The sequence below is a fragment of the Pollachius pollachius genome, assembly GCF_949987615.1.
Source record: "Pollachius pollachius genome assembly, chromosome: 11".
NCBI classification, from domain to species: domain Eukaryota; kingdom Metazoa; phylum Chordata; class Actinopteri; order Gadiformes; family Gadidae; genus Pollachius; species Pollachius pollachius.
This window is the reverse complement of record NC_136944.1, coordinates 11,914,928-11,934,376: the sequence shown is the minus strand read 5'-3', so window position 1 is coordinate 11,934,376 and position 19,449 is coordinate 11,914,928. Positions and strand designations below refer to the sequence as shown.

Genomic DNA, 19,449 nt, shown 5'->3' with positions numbered 1-19,449 from the left:
CAGTCCTCTTTTGTTCGTAAAGATAATATAATAGTGAAATGTAAATGTAATTAGAATTGATTGATCGATTTAATTGTTTTCCTCAGTTTACATGCGTTATAATCAGTTATTGGATATAGAAACAAACCTCACAACAAAGAGATTCTGTAACATTATTAAAATACAAATAATGTGGAAAGAAATTATATTTAGCAAAACAAAACTGTTACGCTTGTAAGCAGATGAACATAATAATTGTAATATGCCGCCCTCTTTTGTATGACGAGTGAATTACGCCCACTTCAGATTTGATTTTAAACCTAAAATTATCAATATATTTATACCTTCAATGATCCATACGGGAAATTATATGATTTTGTATAATTATTTAGACCGATTTTTTTTCCATAGCAATGCACTCAATTCATTGTGTATAAATCCAAAAATTGGATGTGAACTTCTAGGCTACCGTGAGAGTCTACGCTGCGCGTCTTTCCGGCGCGCCAATCCAACATGGCAGCGCCCCATGCTGTTGATGTTATGGACAGAGAAGGCATGGAAGCCGGGGAAATTCTCACTGATTCTTCGAATGGGGATGCAAAACGACCTCAGTTTGGCAGACGTTTCTTGACAGATCCTCGGCAAGTCTTCCAGCACAACGCGTGGTATGTAAAACATTCCCTGAGGCAATGGCAATTTAAATGGTCATCAACGTTTGAGCCATTAACGGTTGCTAACTCATAACAATATAACCAATCATACTTGCCCAAGTGATGGGTGTGTAGATACTGCATCTGAGTGCATGTTATATCTTTAAAGGGACAATGTGGAGTGGACAGTGGAACAAGAGGCTGCTGCCAAGAAGAAGGTCCAAGAGAACAGCGAGCCGCTCCCCACAGAAAAGCAAGGTTGTCTTTTGCATGTCCCATGTTTTATGTACATTAGAGTAATACAGGAGACTCCAAAAATATCACCTACTTATTTAAATTTGGTAATATATCGTAACTTGGAAAGATATACTGTTCTGGGAAAAAAACAACCTTTGAGACTCTAACTGTAAGGGCTATACAAATAAATTGGAATTGATAAATCGTAGGACATCATAAAAATATCTGTTCACGCATGTTATTACTCTGGCAAGCTCGGTCTGCCTGGCTTGTCAACATAATATAGTGATGTTTGACCTGCTCACTATATAAGGAGGTTGAAAAGTAGGGTTTTGTTACACAAGTAATCTGACAGTTGATTTTGATCTCAATGTATCACAAATATTTCAGAGATTCCATATTTATCCCTCTCCCGTTTTTACCCCCCCATATCAATAAATGTTTTTACTAGTGTTATTGTATTTGGTTGGCTTGAGGAAAAGCTATGGTCTTATTTTTTAATCACTTTTTTTTTAGTCACTCAATCGTTATCTTTTTGCAGATGAATTTGATTGCCGGGCAAACGAGTACTGGAATGACTTTTACACAATCCACGAGAATCGCTTTTTTAAAGACCGCCATTGGCTTTTCACTGAGTTCCCTGAGCTGGCCCCCAAGAGTTACCACGGCCATGAATCCCTGTCTGAGTCAGCAGACGCCGAAGATATCCAGCCAGGGGTTCTCAAGCAGGAACACAACAATGAAGGGAGCGCTTTCCCTAACATGGATGCTGAATTCCCCGGCTCCTCTGCCTCGTACCGAATATTAGAGGTAGTGATCATATCTTTGAAAAGTACTTAATTCTTAAGCACTTTAGAATTATTACTTGATCCATCTGCCATGCTCAAAATACTTGGATTATTCCATTCATGTGCTGTTATCATTCATGTGTGTGTGTGTGTGTGTGTGTGTGTGTGTGTGTGTGTGTGTGTGTGAGTTGATATGAATGTTAAATTGAGATGCCAAATCGTAATGTGAATGTGATGTTTATTCAACAGGTGGGCTGTGGTGTGGGCAACACAGTGTTTCCTATCTTGAAAACCAATAAGTGAGTACAAACAAGAAAATATATTTGCATTTATAATGCATAACTTACTACTTTTCTCCCAAGTGTTTATATCGACTTAAAACATGTGCTATATGTTATGTACGTGATTTATTGTTTTGCAGTGACCAAGAACTCTTTGTTTACTGTTGTGATTTTTCGAGTACTGCGGTAGAGCTAGTCAAGGTAAGAGACATATTATGGTGATAGAAACCCTTCATACATCTCTGGTCTAAATAACTGAAACAATTCTGACAATCTTGTTCCCAAGGCTAATCCAGATTACGACCCTGACCGCTGCTTTGCATTTGTTCACGATTTGAGCAACGTGGAAGCAGATTTCCCTGTACCTGACGAAAGCCTTAATGTGTTAGTGCTTATATTTGTGCTGTCGGCTTTGCACCCAAACAAGTAAGGAATCCCTTTTTTTCCCCTCTCCATTTCCTTTTCGCTGTCTGATATTAAATCCTGTGGCCCCCCACCATGCACCCTTGTTCCATGTTAGGATGCAGGCCTCCATCAGCAGATTGGCTCGCCTGCTCAAACCCGGAGGGGTAATGCTGCTCCGGGACTACGGCCGCTACGACATGGCACAGCTGCGCTTCAAAAAAGGTTTGCATGGCGAGTTTCGCAAACATCTGTTTGTTATTCTTTGCTGAAGATTGTTGACAGATGACATAGTGACGAATCTCTGTTCTTGGTTTGTTGTAGGAAGATGTCTGTCTGAAAACTTCTATGTAAGGGGTGATGGGACGCGAGTCTATTTCTTTACACAAGGTGATGTGAAGCAGACCTGTTTGATTGTGTTTATGTCAACATGGTACGGCTGGGTTTATATTATCGTTAAGCGTCTTTAATTATTCCTAAACATGATATTTCTCCCCCCAGATGAGCTCAATGAGATGTTCACATTAGCAGGGCTTGAGAAGGTGCAGAACCAGGTGGACAGGAGGCTGCAGGTGAACCGCGGAAAACAGTTGACCATGTACAGGGTGTGGATCCAGTGCAAGTACCGCAAGGCTCACAGCCAGCTCCAGGACACGCAAGGTTGAGCCAGAAACAAGAAGGCGGCCGTGTTCCCCGAAGAAAAACCGAGAACCAAAGAAATGTCGACAAACAAGCAGATATACACTTGGCAAAAAGGAGTTAGGATTTTTGTAAGAAGCATTTGGTTAAACATGAAAAGAAAGAAAACCTCTAAGGTAGCTGGGGTAATGAGTCTGTCACCAGCGTCATGGCTGTGCCTCTTTAAAGTTGCATCTTGTACTTAAAAGTGATGGTGCTTCATTGGGACCCTGGAGCCGGTGAATAGTTGATCTGAAAATTGTATTCCAAAATTTTCATCAATCTAAAGGTTATTTGTAACGATTAGTATTTGAAATAAAATATTTCCCTTTTCCAACTTGAGTCTTTATGAGCCTTGAATTGTGGCTAAACTTTTAACTTATAACCTCAACAATAAACAAATACATTTTAGCTTCATTACTACTTTATCTTCTGATTGATCCAAAAATAACAGAATAGAACAATTATGTGCGTTGTTTGGTGTACATATAGATACATACTTTTTTCCTCGAATGTATAGAAAAAAGTGAATTGTATGGTCATGCTCATGTCGGCTCTTTTCAAGTGATACATTTGAGGAAAGGTGGGCGCTGTTTGGTTTTGAGGAATGGGCATTACCCTAAACAAGAGATTTGGGGGACAGGCGTGGACAGAATGAGGTGAGGAGGAAAATACTTGAATAATCTCACGAGAAATTATGAGATAGTGATTATTGTTTACATTGCAAAAACATGGGAACCAAACCGAATGGATCCGAATTCAAATTAAATGATACAATCGGAACCTCCATAACATTTTTTTGCATAGGATGAGGAACGCGCCAGGTATCGAACTTTATTTTGATCGACATTAAATTCGGGACTGAAATCATCTCGCACAAGAGAAAGTGCCTCGCTTGAAGAATTAATTTACACCAGATAAAAAAAAAACCACGCCGGGGCCAGAGGGTGGCCATTCTTTTGTACAAGATACCCGCTATATGGATGTTGTGGTTCTCGAAGAAAGGAATGTGATTGTGTGGGGATCCCCGCGTACGGAGTGCTGAAAGGCGGGTTTGGGATACCCCCAGGTTTTCGAGGCCTCAAAGGGAAACCTCCGCTGTCTGCCGTGAAGCCTTGCTGCCTACCCGCGTCTTGATTTTGTAGAGTCAGTACGCGAGGGACGTGGTGGTGTATGAGGCCTGGCTTGGGAGTGTCTGCCTAGCACTGGGGGGAGACAACGGGGATATTTGTGGGCAGTAATTGGCTCTTCGGAGGACTACAGGCAATATTTATAAGAGTAAGTGTCTTACTGTGCTATTGGTTCCAAAGCAAATGTTGTAAACTGTCTTTGTCCCGAGTTTAAACATCGTGGCACAACACGTATTGAATGACAACACTGCATCTAGAATGTGTCTCTTTTTGACAGTCCAACGTTAGCATTTTAGCCAATTCATGCTAGGTAGCTGTGCAATTTTGCGAAAATGTACACGGCGATTAAAATTAGATGTATTGTGCTACACTTCTGGACTATATGTATTGATATTAACAACCACTAAGACTGTTTTTCTTGGTTGATAACATGTCATTATCAATCTGTTAGCTTCCAATCTGTTAGCTTCATAAATTGCATGCTAGCTTTTAGCAAACGTTGCTCGTTAGCTAATCTCAGTAGCTATGTCTAATCAATGTACGATATTTTTCCAATGGTAGATATTCTACATCCCTTATTGCTGGTCATTGTAACTGGGCCATCTTACAATACGCAGAGGCTACCTGTGTTAGAGATAAATCAAAACTAATCTCAGAATACAAAGTAACAACATGCATATTATTGTATACCTGCTCGAGATTTTGTCTGTAATTCAACTCAACATGTCATTAATATAAGGTGTTTATTAAGCTTGACTTTTTGTAATAGTTCCACCGTAAGCGTCCCCTTACTGTAACTCAAATTTAATAATATGAATTGTGTTGTGTTATCACATTATACTGTTGTTGCAAGGTATGTTCACATCTTGTTTATAAACTACAATCTTACAGACAGCACTATACCGATATTGTGATATTACTGATATTGTGTCTTGTATGTTCTGTTCTGGCGTACTATTCTGTTTGGCAAGGTTTTTAAATAAACAATAATAGGGTATCATAAATAAATGCAAATGACACTGGGGGAAATATATTCGGTGTGGTATCAGTGTCATAGTTGAGTCAGAGCTGAGTGTACCCTATTCATATAGATGGAACCAGCCATGACTTAACACAGCCAGTACTTTAAAAGTAGTAATCGGTCACGGCAAGGTAAATATGACAGCCCTGTCCCTTTTCCATAACCTATAACCTCAATACTTTGTCATTGCAGCCATGATGGAAGAACTGCATAGCCTGGACCCCCGGCGGCAGGAGCTGCTGGAGGCGCGATTCACTGGCGTTGGTGTAGCTAAGGTTTGTGCACAATGTGTGGGATAGAGTAAGGTAGCCGACTCCTTTTTGTCACTTGTTCTTTGTGTCTACTTTTCTCTCCCTCTTTGTCTCTGTGAATTCACTGTTTGGCATCAGACAAGTTTGGCCCTGGATCCCCCCCCCCCCCCTCTCTTTCTGTCTCTCTGGAGAAGGTTCAGCCATGTCTGGTTTCTTTGGCTGGTGTACTATGGAGTCCCTCTGTTGATCGCAATACGGCTGTATATGTGACTGACTGTAACTGCCAAAAAAGGCCACAGACGGGACAGGAGCAGTGGGAGGAGGTGGATCAGTAGAGACAGCAGGGGGGGGGGGGGGGGGGGGAGATGGGTGGAACAGAGATTGGTTGACCAGGTGTGAGTGGAGCCAGCGTTTTAAGGCAGATGAGGCTGCCTCCTGTATGAAAGTGATCTTGGAACAGGGAGAGGAAGTGGGGCATCGGTGCCAGGGGTGGGCACCATGCCAGCCATAGGCAGAACCGATCCGGGAACATGGCATGGCTGCTGCTGCAGAGAAAATGGCGGCTCCCCTCTAAGACATCAGTTGCACAGGCTTCCACTTTGATGGGCCTGTGCTGTCGGTGTTGAGGGATGCAGAGAGTAATGCGTTAGCATAGGGCTTATACAAAGGGAGGGCGGGAGAGAGAGATAGATGTTGGTTGTCTCAAAACCCCTGATACTGTTGGAAAGAGGGAGAAGGTTTATTTTTCCTTGACCTTGAATAACACTATCACATGGTGACTTTCCATTGTCAGTAAGTAAGCATAGCAGTAGAAAGTGTGTAGGGGTAGAAGTTTGATATCCTGTGAGGCTTAAGAGCCAGCACGGTTGTAGCATACAATACAATGTAACAATTTTTTAAAATTTGTTCCAAAGTCCCATTTCCCGTTAACCAAAGCAATGAAAAGGTTCAGAATTGTGTTTGCTGCATATAGCGTGGCATCTGTCTTCCTTATCGGGAGGGTGAAGAAGCGAACTGTAACGGGGAGGTGAGAAGAGCACACGGCTGGAGGAAGTATCGTAAGGTGACATGCGTATGAAAGAGCACACGGCTGTGCAACCATTTTAGGAAGGTTCAGCGAGGGAGCACTGGTGTGCTATGCTCTGAATGACTAAGTATCTCTCTCTGATTGGGCAGCGCCTGCTGAATTCTGATGGGATGACTGACAGGCATCACCTTGGGAACCGGCATAAGGACTGATAGGCCTACATGCAGTGGCAAAATAATAGTGCTCTGCGCTGCTTCTTCCTCTTGTTTTATTTTTCCTCTTCATCTCAGATATTCCCTACAAAATATTCTCTACAAAGTGACACAATATTCTTGCACAACCCCTTAACCTCCATGTTTTTCTAAACAGGGTTCTGGACAAAATGAGTCATCGAATCAGAGTCTGTGCAGTGTGGGCTCTCTCAGTGATAGAGAGCTGGAGGTGAGTGTCCCACAGCCACATGCGTCACATGGGTGGTATATTGATTAATCAATCGTGGAAACTTGTGGAATTGTTTAGCCCACTTTTTGTTGGATTACGGTTTCAAGATGTTTGATAGCATTACCTCTCAACGCATAACCTTAGCTCTAATCAGGGGCAAGGAATATCTGTCTAAACCATTTGGGTAAAGGAAAATATTTTTTTTGAGAAAGAACACATACAAGGGAACCCTGATTGCTAAGAGTGTAATAAGATCGTATTGAGTTGACAGTCCCAATTTCTTTTTGATTTATTCATTGTGATTATAATGGATAAAATATGAATGTTGCGGAATGTAATGGAAAATGATGATGGAATAATGGAAAGGATATTTCTGTATTATGTAATTGTATGCATTAATTTGTCTTACTTTGTAACGGCTATTTCATCAGACTCCAGAAAAGAAAGTGAACGATCAGAGGTCAAGAAAACGGAAAGCAGACCCGTTCGACGGCACACAAGGTGAGATCGTCTGTTCTCTGTGCGTGGTTCTCTCTGCCCCATCGTGTTCTCACCTACATACAGCGTACACACCCCCAACCCTTAACTGATTGTTGTCTCTGTTCCAGGCAAAGCAGGCGCAAGGGGACACAAGATTAGTGACTACTTTGAGGTGAGTTTGCTGCAAATTGTCCCCATTTTTCTATGTTTCCTTTGTACTCGCTTCCAAAGCCCAGGACGCCGCATAACTTTCTGCCTCATGTTTCAACGCAAATTTCGTTTTGGCTTCTGATCTCTTCGGCCTTGCTCACTGCACGTCCTCTCTTCCTGAAAGTTTGCGGGAGGCAGTGGCCCTGGTACCAGTCCTGCCAGGGGGGTTCCCCCAGTGGCTCGATCTTCTCCCCAGCATTCCCACTCCAACCCCCCTGTCACGGTGAGCCTGCTTGCTTTTACATCTCTTCTTCCGGCCTTCTTAACCTTGCTGCAGCTTCTAATGACACCCTGCATTCATGCAGTCTTGAAGGAAAGTACCGGTCTGGGTGATAGCCGGTACAACGTCTCCACACACCAATTCTCCAAGAGATGATTCAGTGTATACAGCTTGGCCACAGAAAGTACATTTTATTTTAGTACTTCATACGTAAAGCGTGTATCAATCGGATTTGGAAGTGTTAATTTATTGAACAATATTAAACATTTCCGAATAATAAGAATGGTATAACTGATTTAGAGTAATCAATTGTAGTCATTTGAACTAAAGTGAATGTTATCTTGTCATTTTTGGATGTGTTGTTGGTTACGTCACTGACTGACTTTTCTGGCAAAAATCTACTACAATTTTTTTTAGTTAACTGACTTACTATTCAACCAATACCACCTTTACCATACAATTTTTATGTGTTTGTGTATCTCTTAGGTGCAGCAAGGAAGTCCCTCATCTATAGGTTCAGCTAACACTGAGCAATTAACGTGTTCTCTGAAATCTGTCACTCTGCACTTGTTTCACAAAGCCACACAGGTACCTTGAATCTCGCCCACGAATAACATGCGATATGATACACATATGATAGATTCATATTCAAATGAGAATAATGATTTCACATGAATTCATAGGCCAACCTAGTAATACGTATTGCATGTGTCAATTTTATGTGTTAGCAGATGACTTGGAAGCTAATTAACAGTGTAGATGTTACAACTATTTTTTAATAACATAGCATTGAGAACACAAATCCCCAAATGTATGAAAATTGCCAACCCTTCTCTTGCAGGACTAAAAAATAACAACATTGAATTATGTATCACTCTATCAAGGACAATTGCCCAGACCCATTTGAACTATGATTCAACAATAACAATATCACGACCAGTAGATTTCAATTTGTCGCCTTCAGTGCTTTTCTGTAGCTTACAAACAAGTTTACATCAATAGTTACTGTGAAGTTGCCAAACTACATCTTAAATGAAAATAAGCAACTATTTTATCAATATTGTGTTTCTTGGGGGGTATAAATTCAGCAGCATTATATGTTACCTTGCAAAAGTATTTTTGGTTTGTTTCATAACTTCTGTCTGTTCTGTTTTTCTCTGTCTTGTAGTCCGACCTTACGATAGAGAAACTAACTGCAATGGAGAACAACAAGAACTCTGACCTTGAAAAGAAAGAGGGAAGAATTGATGATCTGTTGCGGGTACAAGTCTTATCCTACAGTCTCTTAGATGTGCTTTGCCTTATGGGTGAGACTTAAGCTGTGTTCACACCAAAAGCGAAGCGATTTTTCAACTTGAGTTTCTCGAAAGAACGTGTGAACCACAAGCATTTACTCACGTCAAGAACAAGGGGCTTACCTCGCGTAAACGCCAACGTTTCTTTCCGCCAGTTCTGGCCGAGATAGCCACCAGTGTGACTGTACTTGTTGTTGGAAATAAGAGACGTCAGATAACCCGACGCCGAGAGTCTCGACGCAGACGGGCCTTCATGACACAGCTTCAGTACAATTTCACACCAAATTTCATTTTTTTCTGGAGGCGACACGCAAATTAGGGGATTTTTTTGTTCTTCGCGTGAATATAAGCTCCAAGAAATTGTCGTGTCAGTGGTTTGTGCCGCGTCATTCACGCCAACTTTATCTTATTGACCCACGCCAAAAATATGCTTTGCTTTTGGGCTGAATGCACGTTAAGTGGAGCTGCTAAGCGTGTATCCTGTAGTTTCCTCCTTGACAGTCTAAATCATCTTCTTCAATTGCCTCCGGTTGTCACCGATGGGGTTGACATCGCATGATGTTGTCGTATGGAGATGAATACAAATGTCGTTCTTTAACTATATCAACATTCAATGACGATTGGAATCCCCCATTGGAATCCCCATTGAATGTCACCAATTCCAATAATGGCTGGAAAATCATATTTGGAATTAAACCCTCTAACACTGCCGATGTTGATGCCCCGTTCAGCTTCACAAGGCCTTCAAATATCTTGTTTCCTTCATCACAGAGCTTGACGTAAAAGTATACAAATTGTACACTCACCAGTAACCAGTGAGTGTACATTTGTTTACTCTGTACATTAACAGCGTACGTTTGATCCTGACCTTCCTGTAATTCTGCGTGTGTTGCGGCAGGCGAACTGTGACCTACGACGGCAGATAGACGAGCAGCAGCGCATGCTGGAGCGATACAAGGAGCGTCTCAACAAGTGTGTGGCTATGTCCAAGAAGCTGCTGATTGAGAAGGTATGTACCACCACCACCACCACCATTCATGCAATTCCCCATTGTGGGGATTTATTTATCAATTGTGTTCAATTGAGAACCCAGACTTGATGTTGGGTTGTTGGGGATGTTTATAAGAAAAATTAAACCGATATTGCCAAAGTGACAAACTTGCCAGTCGTGCCGTTAATGGCAACAAACAGCCTGACCAATTCGCAAATGTCTATTAGTCAGGAGCCTCTCAGACTAATGATTTGGAACACGTGACAAATCAACGTTAGCCGTCTTGGTTGTTAATGATGCTCCTCTGTTCAGTCATCGTATTAAACCCTCCCCGTATTGGATAAAGAGTTTTGATTGGCCTGACCCCGGCCAGACCTGCTGGAAATCTGTCTGAACAGGAGGGGGGCCTGACTTCTATGCGAGAGCAATTAAACATGAGTTCGCAGATCTGTATGGTTCCAAGGCTAGGCGTCATGATGGGAAGAAGAAAAGAGGTTGCATCGTTTTTTGTTTTTCTTATTTAATTAGCATTTTCAGATAACGGGACATTTGTGCAGTTGCATTTGGACAGCTGGGCACAGAGTGTTGAATATGGGAATGTTGTGGGATGTTGGATAACATGACTATATGATGTGTATTGATTTCTTTTTTTCCTTATTTTTACATTGTTTCAGTCAAAGCAAGAGAAAATGGCCTGCCGAGACAAGAGCATGCAGGACCGGCTTCGGCTGGGCCACTTCACCACCGTCCGACACGGGGCCTCCTTCACAGAACAGTGGACGGACGGATACGCCTTCCAGAACCTCATCAAGTGAAAACCTCATTAGCCTCTCTTCGGTCTCCTTCTCTCCTTCAACTCTCACCTATTTATCTCCCGTCTGCTTTGTCTCTCTGTCCCCCTCTCTTCCTCAGTCTTATCCTCACCGACATATCGGCCATGTGTATTCGCTGCACTTGTTCTAGGAATTTAATTGCGGCTATTTCTGACTTGTTTCTCTCTTCCCCTTGCCTGTCCTTGTGCGTTCACAGGCAGCAAGAAAGGATCAACTCTCAGCGAGAGGACATCGAGAGGCAGCGGAAGCTCCTGGCCAAGCGCAAGCCGCCCTCCATGGCCCAGACCCCACCCCTGAGCCTGGAGCCCAACAAACGCAAGAGCAAGGCCAACGGGGCAGAGAGCGAGGCGTACGGCGCCCTTTTCACTTCTACTGTGTGTGTGTGTGTGTGTGTGTGTGTGTGTGTGTGTGTGTCATCAATGCCAAAACACACTGTGTTTTATATCCTCACAGGTTATCACAGGCAGAGTACCACGAACAGGAGGAGATCTTTAAACTGAGATTAGGGCATCTTAAAAAGGTAGGTGTTTTTTGTCTGTCAATTGTTCAAAAGTCATTATAATGTATGAATGTCCTTCTGGATATGGGGACCTTTGTGTGACACCTTGCTGTTCCCTTGCAGGAGGAGGCTGAGATCCAGGCAGAGCTGGAGAGGCTGGAACGTGTCCGGAACCTGCACATTAGGGAGCTTAAGAGAATCCACAACGAAGACAACTCTCAGTGTGTTGCTTTCATTGTCTGCAGTTCACCACCTTGTTTAGACTTAATCTATGTTAATTAGCAGTCTTGTCGCTTACTGATGTCTATAAGATCAGGTGTATATCACACTTAAACAGTACTAGATCACTGCTTGTTTTTTCTAATATAAATATAATATCAATCAAGTCCATAATAGACAGATATTATACTTAACTTGAAAAACACTGGTATGACTGGTACTACACTAGATGGCTGCAGTGATTAGAATGCTAAAGTAGGTGGTTATTTTTTCTTACTTTTCCCTTCAAGATTCAAAGATCATCCGACCCTCAACGACCGCTACCTGCTGCTCCACCTTCTAGGGCGAGGTGGCTTCAGTGAAGTTTACAAGGTGCAGTTGCCCTCTGAAAGATATCTTCCATTCAGGATAACATGACGTCTGGGTAGACGTCCCCACTGATATGTTTGTTTAATTGGGCTTTTGAGGGGGGGGGAAAGCTGTACTTCTGGAAAATAGCCTTTTTTAATATAATATAAACGCCTACTGATATGTCAGGAGTTGTATTGTTATTCATAACTTTCCCTTAGCACTAGAGATAAGCAACATTGGATGTTTTGTTTGCTAGATCAACAATGAACTTCCCAGCATGGTTAACATTCTGCCTGAGATTCCTCTGACTATTGTGCAATCATGTGAAGATTTCAACTTGTCCAATGTGACCCATTCTGATAGTTGATACGTTTCAAATTTTGTCTCACTGCAGAAGACGTAATGGCAGTTTTTGCAGCTAGTGTAACATGCCATCACTGATTTAGTAGCTGGCCATATAAATATATTCAAAGCTTAGTAACTATATATTACATTTTTTCATTTTTTGTAAAGTAGTATCTATGGTCCAGTGCCTCTGGGTTATTAAAAAATTCCCAACAAGCTAAGAAACCATCTAATAATCAAGCATTTGTGTTGCAGGCATTTGACCTGACAGAACAGCGGTATGTCGCGGTCAAAATTCACCAGCTGAACAAGAACTGGAGGGACGAGAAGAAGGAGAACTATCACAAGTGTGTGATTTGTTTTTCTTTTTTTCTTTTAATGAGGGGCCATTCTCTGTCAAAAGTTACATTAACACACTGTCAAAGTTACATCAACACAGAAAGATGTGCTATTCACTCCGTGTTTTAAGGTAATCTGGGCAAAAATATATCCTGTATTTTCCTCTCTGTTCCAGACATGCGTGCCGGGAGTATAGAATTCACAAAGAGCTTGATCACCCGCGGATAGTCCGCCTCTACGACTACTTTTCACTCGACACCGACTCGTAAGTCCTTCTCGTCTCTCGCGCTTGCAAAACATCTTCGGCCAGCTCTTTCACACATTCCTCAACCAATTGGAACTTGGATCTAATGAATATTTCTGAGGCTGTTCCAAACCACCCATGCCTCATCTAACCCTGCATTGTTTTTGTTCCGTTTCCTGTCCCAGGTTCTGCACGGTTCTGGAGTATTGTGAGGGGAACGACCTTGACTTCTATCTGAAGCAGCACAAGCTGATGTCGGAGAAGGAGGGCCGCTCCATCATAATGCAGATTGTCAATGCCCTCAAGTATCTTAACGAGATCCGACCACCCATCATCCACTATGACCTCAAACCAGGTCCGCCCCCACCCCATCCCCATCAGCCATACCCAATCAAATTCTACTGCTGTTATTGTTGTATTAACCAGGATTACAACTGAGACTTAATGACTGTTAAACCAAATCAGATGTTGGTCAAGTAGAATAGGTATGGAATTGTATTTTTGTATGAGGTAGATCCATTAGCCCGGTGCTCAACTGTTGGACATAGTAAGAAAGGAACACAATAGCCGTTTATTGTTGTGATTGTGGTCCAGGTAACATCCTTCTGGTGAATGGAACGGCCTGTGGAGAGATCAAAATCACAGACTTCGGCCTGTCCAAGATCATGGATGACGACAGTTACAACTCTGTTGACGGCATGGAGCTGACGTCCCAAGGAGCAGGCACATACTGGTAAAGATCCAAATATGTTTATCAAGTTAATTGATGACATTATTTCACATCGCTGATGCACACTTTTTGTTAATTTGCTACCATTCCAACATTGACAAAAACAATAGCCCCGAAGTATCATAAGCTTACAATTTCCGCTGTTTAAGTTGATAAAACAACAATAACATTATAGATTAAAGTAACTATCTCCATTTTTTTGTGGTATAAGCACACAAATTTGAAGTTGTAAGCAGTCTCATAACCACCACCACCCCCTGTTGTACATGATTTTCCAATTACAAGACAACCCGTCATGGTTTATTACTTGCATATTCTTTGGAAGATTCACGTTTAGTCATCTAGCAGACACTTTCAGCCAAAGCACCTTAGTATGGGGTCAGAACAGTCTCATTAATAATGAATGAACAGAGGAGGATTCACAAATGTATTTTGTGATTATATAAATGACCCTCTTCTCACAAATACATTTCGATGCACACACAAATGGATATCGGTATGTATAAATGTAAAATAAATCCATAAACAAAAATAAATGTAACAAACACATTTCTGATCCACATGCAAATCTGCCTTGTTTTAATTAAATGTATTATAAATTCATAAATATATGAATTAAAAAATATTTGCAATTTTCATAAAAAATGTATTTGGCTGTGGTTACATTTATACAAACTGTTCAACTTGAATTTATAAGACGCTTTTCATTTGTGAGCTTGTTGTCATTTGTGTGAGAACTGGTCTGTATTTACATGTGGATTTTTGAGACTCTCCTGACGTGGCTGGATTCACAAATGCATTTTTGTTCAACAAGGAACTCTTAGCCAATCAGATGCCTCCCTCGTTTTCAGCCAATCACATGACTGGAGCCCCGGCCTCTGAAGAATAAGTCCCGCCTCCGAGCCTGCCGGTTCCCTCAGCCAAATGTCTATGGGAAATAGCATGGGGTTTTTGAATGATCGTACATAACAAACTCTTAAGGTGGCGAAGAAGTAAAAGCTGCGTCACGTTTGAACTAAACACTTTTTCCATCTAGTTTCGGCTGGGTTTTTGGATTGTCTGTGCTGTTAAGGTAGTATACGATTATTAATGCTACTTTAACAGCAACAACATTCACTCAGTCACTGCAATCATGTGATAGGCTGAAAACGAGGGACGCATCTGATTGGCTACAGAGTTCCTTGTTGAAAAAAATGCATTTGTGAATCCAGCCACGTCAGGAGAGGCTCAAAAATCCACATATAAATACAGACCAGTTCACACACAATTGCAAACAAGTTCACAAATGAAAAGCGTCTTGTAAATTTAAGTCCAACAGTTTGTAAATAAATGTAACCGTATCCAAAATACATTTTGTGAGAAAATTGTAAATATTTTTTTCATTCATATATTTATGGATTTATATTAGATTTATTTAAAACAATACACATTTGTGTGTGGATCAGAAATGTGTTTGTGAAACTTATTTTTAGTTTATGGATTTATTTTACATTTATACATACCGATGTCCATTTGTGTGTGCATTGAAATGTATTTGTGAGAAGAGTCATTTATATATAAATCACAAAATACATTTGAGAATCCTTCTCTGTGCATTCATTATTAATGAGACTTTATACCTTAGGGCTCCTTCCCACTAGGGGACTTTTAAAGTTGAGGCCGATTTCAGCAAGTACACATTAAAGGATGGGTCTGGACGAGCAGTCTTTGCTTGCTGTCAGGTTGGTGGTTCACACTAGGAGACTCAGAACATGCAGAGGCACACACATGAAGACTCCACTGTTCAATTGTTTTCTGGTTCTCTGAAACTCGCTAAATCTCGCGGGAACACATCCATTCACATTAGTTGTGTTTGACTTCCCTAAACCTTATCTGGCAGCACCGATTTCTAAATCGTGAATATAAACATTGTGGGGGAAAACCCAGAGACATGTACAGCCCATTTTCATGCCGTCTTCCTGGCTTCGTCCAGAGGTCCATAAGATATTCGCCATGTTTGTTTCCACTGATGACATTTTTTGCGAGATAGCAATTTTGATTTGCAAGAGTTTGGGTTTTGAGAATCAACACTCGGTTGTTTGGGAATTTCGGTTAATGTTCTGTGTGGTCTTTTCAAACTCGTTTCCTTCAAACACTAAACTATCAAAAGTTAAATGGATCTTCATTTTTTGTTAGGTATGTGTGGTCCTTCATGTATTCAGAAAAATGGCCTAGTCTGTGCCATACAATGGGAATGAGTTCCACGAGTGAGATTTGTATAACAGAGACCCCTCTGTAAGAGCTGGGCGATTAATCGAATTTTGATCGCGATTTCGATTTTAGCGTCAAACGATCACAAAACTAATATCGAGTTTTCGATTATGATTTTTTTTTGGAACGGCTGGATACATCTGTACATTATTTTAGACTTAAACATTTTTCTTTTTGACCATTTTGTGTTTTTTTAAGGCAAAATTTCAAAGTTCTCAGTGTTGTGTTTTTTGAACGGTTATTTTTACTGAAACAAATGTTTCAAACACCGTTACACGCCTGTTTTTCAGCAGATTAGACAAAAGGACCGGTTGCTCTGGTAAATAGCTACGCAGCCGTTTAAGCCATTTATAAAGTAAGAAACAAAACTTGTCAACTGATTGTCAGCATTTTAATCTAAGATATTCAAGCAATCCGTTACAAGGAATGGGGAGTTTGTTTCTTCCCAATTGCTACTGCCACCGTAATAGCAGTTTTCCTTCATAGTCCCTGCAACAATACGTAAGTCAGACCTGATGATATCAAACCAGTGGGAAAAAATCATCAAGTCAGACCTAATGATATCAAACCAGTGGGAAAAAATCATCAAGTCAGACCTGATGATATCAAACCAGTGGGAAAAAAACGTTGCCCTCCCGACTCTACAGGTGGTTGGCAAAATCTAGTTTCTCGAGGCCGCCCACACCTCCCTACCATGACGGCATATTTTAACAGATCCCCCTTTATTTTCTTCTTTATCATAATATGAAATTCTAAGCAATAATTTTGCTCTGGATAAGTTAAGGCTTCAACTAATTGGAACCAATTTCTATTGCTTTACAGTTTTTTTTCTTCTTCCTTTCAGCGCGATATCAACTTTGATAATGACGTTAATAGGGGTGTAACGATTTACCGATACGAATCGGTATCCGGTTGGATCAATACTATGCGACTACATTGATAAGTGGGCCCCTGAATCAATAAAAAATGACCAATAATCAGTCGATGCACAGATTTAAACGTTGCAAATCGGTTGAGTAAAGCTTTAGCCTGATATCAGACGGCATTTTCATCTCATTTCATTCCGTTTCCATGAAGGAAATGAATGTGAGGAAGTGGACAGATCCGTTTGTGGTATGTTTGCGGGCGCGTCTCCGCGTCTTGCTGAAAAAAAACATTAAACAATACAACATGTCTGAAAATGGTGAAACGATTGACAAAAGGGGAATATTGATAAAAAGCCTCACTATTTTTAAATTGTGTAAGACAGCAATCAAGTCTATAAATAAGATAGACATGTAGTTTTAAATTGATACATTTGTCTTCCATTTTTTCCCCATGCCAAAAAGAAACAAATATATAAACCTAAGATTCCATGGTCCCTATACCATATATCTATTTGAAAGTAGGAAATGACTCTTTTATAGAAGATTTCAATTAATAGAAAATGAATATTAACTGTATCAGATTGAATCATATCTCATCAAATCGCACAGGATCGTTAGAACATCGAATCACATCGAATCGTTCCGTATGAAAATGTGTCGTCCCTGAATCGTATCGTAGCGCATGTATCTACATACGCATCAGATCGTCCTATAAAGGAGAGACGCACACCCCTAGACGTTATTAATATTTTGCTCTTTCAGGTACCTGCCCCCAGAGTGCTTTGTGGTTGGCAAGGAGCCTCCTAAAATATCCAGCAAGGTGGATGTGTGGTCAGTGGGAGTCATATTCTACCAGTGCTTGTATGGTCGCAAGGTGAGACAAAGCATTAACATCCCGAGATCCCCGTGTGAGTTTACCCTGCCCTCTTTATCCCTCGTCTGGGAGCCATATTTGATGCGAGTGTGTTTCCTTCTGCAGCCTTTCGGTCACAACCAGTCCCAGCAGGACATCCTGCAGGAAAACACCATACTGAAGGCAACCGAGGTGCAGTTCCCCCCAAAGCCAGTAGTCACACCTGAAGCAAAGGTAGAGAAATATCTGCTTATACCATTCCTACCTCAGACGGGCCACAGAACTCACCACAAACCAGCTCATGTCTGTTACCAATGTGTAGAAGGGATATCACCCGATACAGAGTGTCCGTCAATCAGTGCACAGAAGTCTTGTCCATCTTATGTTTTTAAGCTGTGCTGCCTGCGGTTAATTTCTCAACTGCTCCCTTAAATATATAAAAAGTATTCTCTTATTCACATGTACATCCGACCAGCATTGATACTCTGCATTTGTATCCTCCCTGCCCAGGCCTTTATAAAGCGCTGCCTGGTCTATCGCAAAGAGGACCGCATCGACGTGCACCAGCTGGCCAGTGACCCCTTCCTCATGCCCCACATCCGCAAGTCGGTGGCCTCCTCGGGAGGCTCGGGCACGGCCATGGCGTCCACCTCCAGCTCCTCCAACAGCAGTGCTTCAAACTGAGCCCCCATCTCCATGACTTACTGACCTGAGCCGTGGCGACGCTGGGGCCGAGAGAGAGGGAGGTGGAAGCATCAGCCTCGTCATCCCCTCCTCAGCGGTATCCCACTTTGCCACGTTGCGATGAATAGAAGCGGCCCTGTTACTGGCAAAGGGGAGGGTTGGTGATGAGGGGGTCATGGAGAGGGGGATTGTGCTAGGGGTTGGCCTCTCCAACCCGCAAAGCCTCTATCCCATGTGTCCGACCAACCCACCTCCCCTACACCCTCTCTCCCGCCCAACAGATCAGGGTGCAGATCAGGGTGTTGGTCTGGGGGTCAAAGCCCTAGACTACCCGGCAGAGCGGGGGGACCGGGCGTGATAGCACGTTTGGTGAGAAGTTGGGGGTTCTGCTTTTGAGATTTTATATTGTTATGCTAATTATTTCAGGAGGAGCAAGAGAGCGAAAGAAAATACTTTTTAGAAATGCTTCAGCTTGAAAGAAGTTGACAAAGCCCTCCAATCTACATGTAAAGAGACAAACAGGCAACCTAATACACACGCGTATGCATGAACTGCTCTGGACCAAGGTCCATTTGAGCCCCCCCCCCCATTTATTTATTTTTTTCAGTTCCCCAAAAAATGATTTGCTTCCTACCCCCCTGAACCCAACCGGGAGTGCCAGTCTATATGCCTGTAAGTGTACAGAACCTAAAGCCTGGTCCTTGTTTTAATTCCAGAACCAGACTGCTTGTTAAGTGGGCCGGCAAAGAAGCTACACTTCTCCACCCATCCACCCCTTCGCCCACACACCCCGCTCTCAAGTGTCCTCTCGAAACTCCTGTGACCAAAGCTTGCAACTTCCAGTTGGTGGCAGTGTTCCACCGGATCTTGAATGGTTTAAGAGTTCATGTTGCTTGATATGAAGTGGAAGATGTTGAATCATCCTTTTTTTTCTTTTCTTTTTTATTATTTTAAATCTTCGATTTGACCAGTTTCATGAACCCCATTTTTTTTTCAAGTTGCCTTCAATGAGAGCTGTTGTTTTAATTGGTCTCTGTTCCATAAACACACTTATTTATTTAGTTATGTTTTAATTTTTCGCCATTAAAATGCAAGGGACTGGTTTACCTTATAATAGTACTGTTTGGCGGGGGAGAGATTGGGCCTTAGCAAAGA

At 41.8% G+C, this 19,449-nt stretch overlaps 1 protein-coding gene across 2 annotated transcripts; it reads left to right on the top strand.

Annotated features, from left to right (window-relative positions):
• The first annotated feature begins 493 nt into the window (after window positions 1-493).
• tlk2 (tousled-like kinase 2) lies at window positions 494-19,449 on the top strand. 2 transcript variants are annotated; one of them, XM_079746472.1, is made up of 28 exons: window positions 494-644; window positions 799-887; window positions 1,408-1,676; window positions 1,904-1,953; window positions 2,076-2,136; window positions 2,222-2,361; window positions 2,456-2,562; window positions 2,662-2,727; window positions 5,359-5,441; window positions 6,814-6,885; window positions 7,317-7,386; window positions 7,494-7,537; window positions 7,700-7,798; window positions 8,282-8,383; window positions 8,964-9,056; window positions 9,989-10,099; window positions 10,756-10,892; window positions 11,111-11,263; window positions 11,368-11,434; window positions 11,537-11,634; window positions 11,923-12,004; window positions 12,584-12,675; window positions 12,843-12,932; window positions 13,097-13,266; window positions 13,506-13,644; window positions 17,520-17,631; window positions 17,737-17,844; window positions 18,121-19,449. In XM_079746472.1, the coding sequence occupies exons 1-28, from the start codon at window positions 520-522 to the stop codon at window positions 18,292-18,294; spliced, it is 3,003 nt and encodes a 1,000-aa protein (XP_079602598.1). In that variant the 5' UTR covers window positions 494-519; the 3' UTR covers window positions 18,295-19,449. The 2 variants fall into 2 exon arrangements, with proteins under 2 accessions (XP_079602598.1, XP_079602597.1); XM_079746471.1 differs by lacking the exons at window positions 494-644; window positions 799-887; window positions 1,408-1,676; ... (3 more) ...; window positions 2,456-2,562; window positions 2,662-2,727 and adding an exon at window positions 3,688-4,293.

Bases quoted from the DNA above. Each gene is read 5' to 3' on its own strand.
- tlk2 (XM_079746472.1), top strand. From the start codon at position 520: ATGGACAGAGAAGGCATGGAAGCCGGGGAAATTCTCACTGATTCTTCG. The intron at 12,676-12,842 runs GTGTGTGATTTG...TCTCTGTTCCAG, and splicing joins AAGAAGGAGAACTATCACAA to ACATGCGTGCCGGGAGTATA. The intron at 17,632-17,736 runs GTGAGACAAAGC...TTCCTTCTGCAG, and splicing joins AGTGCTTGTATGGTCGCAAG to CCTTTCGGTCACAACCAGTC.